Raw genomic sequence first — 10,132 nt, 5'->3', positions numbered from 1 at the left:
GCCCCTGCCCTGCAGTGGGAACCCCCAAGGCATTGGCGGATTCAGCCTCTCGCAGTGACCTCTTGTAAGACAGCAGATGGCAGCAGAGAGAGGCTTTGCACATCCCTGCAGGTTCTAGTTTGCAGAAAGGGCTTCTGAGAGACCCATCAACCCATTAGAACATCAAGTGGCAAAAAGAGTCCTTGGTAAGTTATTTCGCTTCTCAAAGAAACCGAAAACGCCAAACTAATCACTAGTCTCGTTTTGTTTGTTTTTTTTTTCCTGGCAAAAGCCTGCTATCTTTCATGATTTAGCTTTCATGAAATTGTTCCTGAAGACCCCCAAAAGAAACCATTTCATGCCCTGAACTCTGTTCAGACGCTTTGATGTGTCTGTCAGGTCCAGCTTGCCACATCCTGTTTTGTAAAGTAACCACCTGATATACACACCTGCTGTCTGCACTGTGACCTTCTTTCAAAATCATCTTTGGTTCTTCAGAGGCCTGGAATAATGCTCTGCCCAAATGAAGATCTCCATAAATGTGTTTTTGAAATGGCTAATCAAATGGTGGATACACTTAGATAGTTTTGCAGAAATATTTGACAGCCTTCCATAAATATCTCTACTATGAAATGGAAACTTGTGAATGAGATGTGGCTAAGTACATCTATGCTTAAAACTCCAAACTTGAATCACATTGGTAAATGAACTGATGTTAAGCTAGCAGGAAATTGTTGGTGGCATTCCTTATTCAACATTTTTACTGGCGTAAATGACCATAGAGAAAGCACGCTCATTAAACTGACAGATGACATAAAGTTGGAATGACTTGCTAATAAACTGAAGACAGGCTTCAAAAAGATCTGGATGCACCAGAAGGATGAGCCCAAACCAGCAAGATGAAATGTAACAGGGAAAATGCAAAGCCCTGAACTTAGGTTAGAAAAATAGGAGCAGGAAGGGTAGACTTTGTGAAAAATGGGAGACAATGCTACTATCTCTTAACAAGGAGATGGTTCAGTAACGTTCGATGGGACGTTGCACATTGTTAAAAGAACAAATATCTGTACATGCTGACATGAAAGGATTTCCTTTTTGTTTTTGTTTGTGGGGTTTTTTGTTTGTTTTGTTTTTTTGGAAATGGAGTCTCCCTCTGTTGCTCAGGCTGGAGTGCAGTGGTGCGGTCTTGGCTCGCTGCAACCTCCACCTCCTGGATTCAAGAGATTCTCCTGCCTCAGTCTCCCAAGTAGCTGGGACCACAGGCATGCGCCACCATGCCCAGCTAACTTTTGTTTTTTTTTAGTGGAGACAGGATTTCCCCATGTTGGCCAGGCTGGTCTCGAACCCCTGACCTCAAGTGATCCACCCGCCTCGGCCTCCCAAAGTGCTGGGATTACAGGCGTGAGTCACCACACCCGGCAAGACCTGGAAGGATTTCTAAGACGTATTACTAAATGGGAAACTATCATAGAACAAATGATGTAAGAAATGCAAACCAACATGGTCATGTATGTGTTGTGTGTCTGTGTATGTAAGTATTAGTATATTCAGTTTCACAGGGGAAAAGACTGGAAGGACATAATTCAGATGTCAACGCTGAAACTTCCAAGCATGGCAGTGAAATGACACTTTCACTTCTGATTTCGTATACTCCTGTATTATGTAAGTGAAAATGTATTTGTATACTCTATAATTACAAAAATCACATTGGTTGCCTTTTCATTTTGAAATGAGCAAAAGTGATAGGGCTGTTAAAAAGCTAAGTCACTTGAGCAATAACGTGGTGTCCAGAACAGGGGTCCCACGGCTCAGCCATGTCGGGGGCTGCACTGAGGACAGGGGGCCATCTGCCTTCTGGGAGGACACTGTGAACTGGAATATTGTTCCTGCCTGATGGAGGCTCCCAGCACAGTCACTGCTGCTTGACTGTCAGAGCATGTGTTTTCTTAGGGAAGTTGAAGGCAGTCTGTATCGAGTAGGGCGGTATGCAGTAGTTGCTTAATGTTGAATGTGTGAAGGAATGTGGGGCTGTGGAGCAGGAGGATAAAGTCGGAACTGGGACCTGTTGTTCTCAGCGATTCGAAGCTTTCTCAAGTGGAAAATAGACTGACTTCGGGTCCACCAGAGGGCAGAACAAATGCTGGAGCGCAGATGCCGGAATTCCATCTTCAAACCACGAATCCTCACAGTGGCCTGCGTGTCTGTCCCAGCCACGCCCTCCTTGGCCCCATCTCCCCCTTTCTCACCCTGACTGTCTGGCATCCTGGCCTTTCCCTTGCACTAGGATGCTTCCCAAAGAGACCCGTGTGGTTTGCTGCCCTGTGTCCTCCGGATCTCTTAGCAGAGGCCCTCCCTGACCACCCCATGTTGGTTACATTACAATTTCCCATTTCCCTCACGATGTCTTATTTTCCTCCATTTAAATTACCTGCAACAGGTACCACCTACAGGGATCTGTTGAGAGTCGGCCTCCTTCAGTATGAAGCCTGCGGTTTTGTTTTGTTCACAGCTATGGCCCCAGCCCCTAACAGTTCATGGCACTCAGTGAATATTGCCTGGGAAAACGAATTGTGAGCCATGTGCAGAAATGGAACAGCATCTCACCAGCATTGCCCCTGGATCCTGTGAACACTGGGACAGTTGGGGTGTTCCTGCTGTGCTTCTTACTGGCTTCAGGGATCAAATGCACTAGAGAACTGTAGAAGTGCAGTCCACATCCTCTGTGTGGTGGGCCCAGCCGCTGTTGGCCTCTGAGCGTGATCTGCTACCTCTCTGAGCAGCGCCTTCCTGCTGCCCTCAGCGGGAAAAATACTCTGACAGCCTAGGACTTGCGAGCGCTGCTGTGAGGTGCAAATGAGGTAACATGGGAAAAGCGTTTGGTGAGATGTATGGAAAGTGCAGAGACCCTGACCGGATGAGTCAATGGTCTTCTTCGTTACTCTGTTGACCTTTCTTTAACGGCAGAGTCGCATAGCTGTCACCACCTTATCCTTTTTGGCTGCTATATTTGCCCCCAGCCATTCCTCTCCTGGCTTATGTGGCTAGCCTCGTCTGCCCGTGCTGCAGTCACTCCAGGCTTTGTGTCAATGTGCATTTTTTCCAGCCCCCCGTTTATCAAACTTTGCTTGAGTCACTTGTATCTGAAATACCTTCCATCACCCTTCCAGCTTGGGATCTGTCTAGTGGAAAACAGGTGACAGTCACATGTTAGTTAGTGCTTTACTATGTGGAGAACGTTTGCATACGTTATCTTATTTCATTGCCACGAAGCTTGGGAAAGATTCAGGAAACCCATTTTAAGATGAGGACACTGAGGTCAGGGTAAGTGAATGAGCTTTTATCCACCTCTCAGATGTTCTCTAGTTGTCAGAGACCAACCCGAGGGGGTGGCTCAGGCCCCACCCCTGCAGCATACTCCTTGGGGCCTCCCAAGTGGGCCTGACTTGCTCACCCAGCTGTGACTGTCTTTTGATGGGTGCCCCTTGTGGAAGGTTGTTTGACACCACGTTTCCCGGTTTGTTCGTGAATCTCACGCAGGCAGAGGGAGCAGCGGGGCTGTACCCGCCGCTCATAAAAAGCAGAGCTTGTCCACGCCGAGGGCTCGGCTGGGTGGGAGGCGGCCTCCACAAGGCTTTTTCCTGCTCGGTACAAAGTGCAGACTGATGCTTTGAGATACAGTCAGGATGATCATTTTCAGAGCTGAAGCTCTAATTTCCAGGAATGTGACCAGACCTCTCTGTCCCTTCCTACAAGTGGTCGAGAGCAGCCCGTAATTACTTTGGCTTGGTCTTTTAATAGCTTGAGAGTAATAATCTACAGAGCTCGTAGGAGTGAATGTACTTATTGTAAAAGTTCTGTGTTTTTTGATGTTGTTGTTGCTTGAGACAGGATCTTGCCGTCGCCAAGCTGGAGTGCAGTGGCACAGTCACAGCTCACTGCAGCATGGACCTGCTAGGTTCAAACAGTCTTCCCGCCTCAGCCTCCTAAGTAGCTGAGACTCCAGGCACATGTCACCGTGCCTGCCTGGCTAACATTTTTACTTTTTGTGGAAACAATGTCTCCCTATATTGTCCAGGCCGGTTTTGAACTCCTGGGCCCAAGTGATCTTCTTGTCTCAGCCTCCCAAAGTGTTGGGATTATAGGTGTGAGCCTCTGCAGCCTGCTTAAAACGTCCTATTTTCACAGTCTATGTGCAGAGCGTTTTGGAAGTCAGGTAGAATCCATTTCCCATTTTCTGTTACCTGGGCGATAGTTGATTGGTTTTTGTTCTTTGAAACCCATTTTAAAAGTGTATGGTCCTCTATGAAAATACTTCTAATTATTGGTGCGGGAAATGCTTTGAAATCCTTGGATGGAAAGCTTGTACCATGAAAGAACAGAACTATTGGTGGCGTCTCTGGGAGAGGCTCATGAGGGCCGGGCAAGCCTGTGGGGGCAGCAGGCAGTCACTCCCATGGGGCAGGCTAACCTGGCAGGCTTATTTCCCATGGAAGTGGGCACTGAATAAAAAGCAGTTTCAGGCCAGGTGCGGGGGCCCACGTCTGTAATCCTTGCACTTTGGGAGGCTGAGACAGGGGGATCCCCTGAGTCCAGGAGTTCGAGACAAGACTGGGCAATATAGTGAGACCTTGTTTCTACAAAAAATGAAAAAATTAGTGGAGTGCGGTGGCACACTCCTGTGGTCCCAGCTACTTGGGACGCTAGGGTGGGAGGGTCACTTGAGCCTGGGAGGCAGAAGTTGCAGTGAGCCGAGGTTGTGCTATGAGTGGCATTCTGAAGGTCCACTTCTGCGATTCATCCAGGAGCTAAACGGGTCACATCCACCCAACTCAGCATTCCCCAAGGTATGTTTCCAGTCCACATGCCACATTGTCCGTAGACTGATATGCCTCAAAAACCCGGTAGAGGTGGGCATAGGGTTGGGTAGAAATCATCTGCCTCCCTTCCTTCCCCACCAATCTTCCTGGCGACAGAAGCTTTTCCTTAACTGAGGCAGAGTGGGGGCAGACACCTTGGCAACTTACCCATTCGTGTTATGAAAAATATAAAACATTAATGTACTTACATAAAAATAGTGATAGATGAAATTAAAATTTGCTGTTCTATTAAAACTGTATTAGATTTTAAATTATTATAGAGATTATATTTTAATGTTTTAAATGTATTTGATACATTACAAAAGTATTTGAGTTACAAGCGTATCATTAAAGCTATTCTTTATTATGACAAAATGCTTTTACAATGCTATTCTTGACAACAGGAAAATACTTACCCTCACTGAAGTATGTGGAGTACCATTTTTTGGAAACCATGTCAAGCATAATGGCAATATTCAGGTTCAATCTTCCTATAGATCTGCTCAATATTTATCTAAACCTTAGCTTCTATTCTTTTCACGTTATTAGTCATATTTTCACTTAAAAATTTGGAGGCCAAAGGGGTAAGCAAACAAACTTTTCAAGTAGACAAAGCTCATCTTTAATCAACAGAATTTAGAGTCCAGTCTTTCCAAATCTGTTTTTTAACAACAGAAACTCCTCCCTCCCCTGCCCCATTTTGTCCTCCCCATTAAATGGTACTGTGTCAATAAAATTCTCAAGCGACCTCTTTAAATCAGCGTTCCTTCTGATGCTGGCTGCCATTCACCACAGTCACGGAAAAGGGAGATGTGTTGGACAGGTCTGTCATTACAGGTAGTAGTTGGTGGTACATCCAGTCTGTGTTTCTTACACAAAATTATATCTAAATATTTGACATGAGGCCATTTGCTATCATAAGCCATCACTAGGAACTTCTAGTCTGTCTCACTCGATTGAGGCTGCAATGTTGTTAGGTGCTATGACCACAATGAATACAACAGACAGCGTCTCAGCTGTGCTGTGAAGTATTCATAACCAAAAGGCCATATTTCAAATTAAATCATAGTAGCTAATGACATACCATTTACATATCACAATCTAGTCTCTGAAACAGGGGGAGCATATAATGGTATCCAGAACATCTTTACATCAAAATAATCTATCATACTATAAAGTTTTCACTTACAAAAAGTGTAACAGAGTTTAAGGCACTGGTAACGTTGTCCACTGTTAGAGATTAAAACTTCCAAAGCAAATAAAAGAACCAACGTTCACCTTTAATGTGGGGGAAATTGGCCAAAGGAACCCCATGAGGACACCCAAACCTTCTCTGTGTCCCCTGTGGAACCTGGACTTTCTCTCTCGTCCTCAGAGAAAGAAAAACAAATGCCGATATCCTCTGTTTAAAATATGAAAGTACCTTACACCAATAACCCCTAGCGGCCCGGGCTCTCAGTGGAACTAACTTAAGTGAAAATTAAGACAGGCATAGAATTAGGCCTTTGTTTTGAGGCTTTGGGAGAGCCGAGCTCCATTGTGGCATCTGGAGTTTCACGTGAGGCCTACACGGGTTTCAAATGGTTGCGTTTAAGATCAGTATCTTTGTGTTGGGAAATGCTGGCGACTGGGCATTGACAGCTGAGCACAGGTTGCCTCATCCCTCTCACGCTGTCTATTTTTTAATCTAACAACTGGGAAATGCATTAAACTGGCTTTTTTGACTTCCCAGAACAATATCTAATTAGCAAATAACACAATTCAGTGACATTCAGCAGGATGCAAATTCCAGACACCGCAATCATGAACACCGTGAAGACAGTCTTCTCTGTGGGCCGCGACACAAAGCAGTCGACAGTGTTGGGACAAGGCCAGGCGTTGCACTTCACCAGCCGCTGCATGGAGAAGCCGTCGTACATGACATAGAAGACGTACATGAAGGCGGCTTCGAAGACGACCCTGAAGAAGATGCTGCTTGTGTAGGTCCACCACAGGGAGCCTTCGATGCGGACCTTCTGGGTTTTGATCTCCTCGATGTCCTTAAATTCATTCTTTATCTCCCCCTTGATGAACTTCCTCTTCTTCTCATGTCTCCGGTAGGCCACGTGCATGGCCACCAGGAGCGCCGGCGTGGACACAAAGATCAGCTGCAGGGCCCACAGCCGGATGTGGGAGATGGGGAAGTAGTGATCGTAGCACACATTCTTGCAGCCGGGCTGCAGGGTGTTGCAGACAAAGTCGGCCTGCTCATCTCCCCACACCTCCTTTGCAGCCACAACGAGGATCATAATGCGAAAAATGAAGAGGACGGTGAGCCATATCTTTCCAATGCTGGTGGAGTATTTGTTCACACCCCCCAGGATCGTCTGCAGCGCGCCCCAATCCATCTTCTACTCTGGGCGGTTTGCTCTGGAAAAGATGAATGCACACAACACGGGAATCACTAGTTAGGATGGAACAGGGAGACTTCTCTGGGTCTGGGTAAGCAAGCAAGCTTAAATCACTTCCTGAGCAAACACCAACTCTTATGCAACCTCACCAAAACAGGTGAAGACCGAACCAACTTAGTTTGTCACAGGGTTAAATGGATAGTTCCCAAACCCTCTCGAACATGTTTTTAGGCGTTCTCTGATAAACGGTAGCTTGTTCACCTGAGTAATTCACCCAGTCTTTAAACACATCATAAAAATTTGCTGTGTCAGGGAGTGTCACAAAGTACTCGTTAGCTGAAAGGCACTCTTGGGTTCTGACCGGACCCCTGCATCCTCTGCAGAGCTTCCTCGGGTCCTCCTGACTCCGCACAAGTTACTCAGCACTCAGCAGCTGCACCGATTTGCAGTCCCAAGTTTTGGCTGCACCACTGGGGCTGATACTAGCTTGGGCCAACCTTGCTGAAAGGCTGAGAGGCCAAGCACAGGAGAACCGTGAGGATCAGATGTAACTTACAGCTCCCCTATCTAGTCTCTCTGCGGAGCCACCTTCCTTAACGTCTTGAATTCATTTCCACAGACTTGGCATGTAGCAGTGAAACTGTGGTTACCAGTGGTTAAGTTTACATTTGAAGCACCCCGAGTTAAAATTTTACAAAGCACCTTGCTTCCTTCTACATGAAAGGAAGAAGTTATGAATGCCCTCTTCATGGAGGAAAGCCACTGTGAGCGTAGACTTTCGTGTAGGTTTTGTGGATGGCTTGGTGGCCTCACTGTCAGGCTGGCACTGACCGCTCAGTTAGCGTATCTGTTTTGACAAGTGCTGCAACAGTGCATTATAATTGTGGGCTGTGGTTTTAATTTCAAAGTGTTTCTTAAAAGACACATTATTTAAAAAGGACAGAAAATTCAACTCCCCCGGTTACTGGCCGACTAAGCGACGTCACTGCACTGCAGCTCAGCGCTGAAGCTTGGGGGAGTCCCACACTCCTTACTGCAAGTGGATGTGGAGAGGCCCGTGGATAACCTGCCGTGAGCCCGTGGCCTTCTTTTCATCCCAGGATGTGAACTATCTTCACTGATTCATAGTTACACCCTGCCTGCCACAACTAACCCTCTCCTAAACAAGATTCCACCCTCTCCACAATCCAGATGAATCATCTCTTTTCCACCCTTCAGAGCTGGTAGTGAACCCTCCTCCTCCTTTTACTTAAAAGCATCCTCCTCGCCTCATTTTAGGCAAGTTGCGTCCTGTTTTCTGATGGACTCCGGAAGCAGGGTCGTCGTGAATGTCTTTCATGACCCAGAGTCACTGCCAAGGTCAGGCCGAAACCACGTAGTGTCACCTTGGTCAGAGGCGACAGGAGAGAGGTGGCCAAGAAAGTTACATCAGGTTGACACAGGCCGGTGAAACACAGCCCCACTAAGCTTGGGAAAGACAAACATCATTGGAAAAAACAATATTTTAGCCCAGACTCAGCACTGACCCATTGAAATCCAGACTGGGAAGCCCTTAGGTGAGCTGGTTGTCCTGCTAAAGCACCTGTGGCTCAGGCCAGTACTGTCCCGACAGCAGAACCACTGAGGGCAGCAACATTCCGGTTTTAACAAAAGCATCTTACGGAATTAGACATTCTTCATTGGCCCTCACTGAGTGGAAAACAGGATACTCCCCAAAGTAAACTGTCGCCTGGTTTACACCTGGCCAAGAATATGGGGCTGCAGGAGGAGGGGTTCATCCTTTGCCCTCTTCTACCTGCCAAACCCAGGTCATATACCCTTCGACAGACCTGTCCAGTTACCATCGGCTGAGAAAAATACAGTTCTAAGAAACCCTATGTTGTTCTTTTATACAGCTTGAGCTGAAGCTACCTGTTTTAAAGATCCTTTTTCAGGAAGGGGAGTAAATTTTAATTTACTAATTAATTTACTAATGGGCTAGGGGGTCATGGGTTAAAAGGGCTCAGAAGTAGGACAAAGTTGTTTTCAATATTCAAGTCAGAGGAGGAGCTGCCCTCCTGGCCTCCCGACCCTGGGCGGTTACATGCAGCTTCCTACCGGGCCACCGCCACCGCGCACCGCCTGGAGAGCTGCCAGAGGCCAGAGGAGGAGTTGGTTCAGTTCCTTAGGGAAGACACTGGGTGTATCACCAAGTTCCAGAAAAGACAAAAGGGACTCTTCACCCCTTAATTTCTCCACCCTTAGGTGATGGGTGGTCGACCTTGCCTGGCTGCCCCCAGAGGGTTCCTCCACCCTTCTCACCAGTGTCTGAAATTGTGACAGGCTTTGCACAGCAGTTTCGAAAGGGACCTGAGGTCACATGGGGACACGGCCCTGCCACCCTTCTCAAGTCCCAGGTGCATGGACACAGAACCCAGCTGTCAGCAGCTGTTAGGTGAGCGCTGTTCAGGCTGCCTTTCTCCTCCAGTGGGGCAGGATCGAGGCACGGATGCAACCGTCCTGAAGACGCGGGTCTCAGCCGCACCCCTCCTCTTTGCAAACAAGGGTCCTAAGAATTTTCTTTCTAGCCGGGGCGCACAGCCCGGAAACAAACCCTCGTGAAGTGTTTAGGAAAAAGGGAAGCCCCCGAAATCTCGGCCCCGGTTCGGCCGGGGTCGGCGGGCTCCGCGTTAGTTCCAGGCAGACTCCGCCCAGACCTCTGCCCGGGCGCTTTTTCTTTAGGAGCCGCTCCCGGAGGTAAAGGTCAGTTCCTGGCGCGGAGGCTTCCTGCTTCCCCCGCGAAACGGAGCGTGACTTCGGAGCTAAGCTTTCGGCCAGTTTAAAACGTTTGGTGTCAGTGGGTCAAGTAGCCACGCGGCTGCGCTAGCGTTTCCCCAAAGGGACATCGGCGGCGCCACAGACCTCGCG

The 10,132-nt window shown here is 47.6% G+C and overlaps 1 protein-coding gene and 1 pseudogene across 1 annotated transcript; both read right to left on the bottom strand.

The window, feature by feature from the left end:
* The window catches only part of LOC105537063, a 6,564-nt pseudogene extending 4,323 nt beyond the window's left edge, over positions 1-2,241 (bottom strand).
* A 2,865-nt stretch (positions 2,242-5,106) lies between these two features.
* Positions 5,107-9,777, bottom strand: GJB2 (gap junction protein, beta 2, 26kDa). The gene is made up of 2 exons (XM_011976527.1): positions 9,603-9,777; positions 5,107-7,244 (listed from the first exon to the last, which is right to left on the bottom strand). The coding sequence occupies exon 2, from the start codon at positions 7,220-7,222 to the stop codon at positions 6,542-6,544; it is 681 nt and encodes a 226-aa protein (XP_011831917.1). The 5' UTR covers positions 7,223-7,244; positions 9,603-9,777; the 3' UTR covers positions 5,107-6,541.
* Positions 9,778-10,132: the final 355 nt, after the last annotated feature.

The sequence above is a fragment of the Mandrillus leucophaeus genome, unplaced genomic scaffold (genome assembly GCF_000951045.1).
Source record: "Mandrillus leucophaeus isolate KB7577 unplaced genomic scaffold, Mleu.le_1.0 Scaffold168, whole genome shotgun sequence".
Lineage (NCBI taxonomy): Eukaryota > Metazoa > Chordata > Mammalia > Primates > Cercopithecidae > Mandrillus > Mandrillus leucophaeus.
The sequence above is the reverse complement of the archived record's forward strand: the minus strand, read 5'-3'. Positions and strand labels throughout refer to the sequence as shown.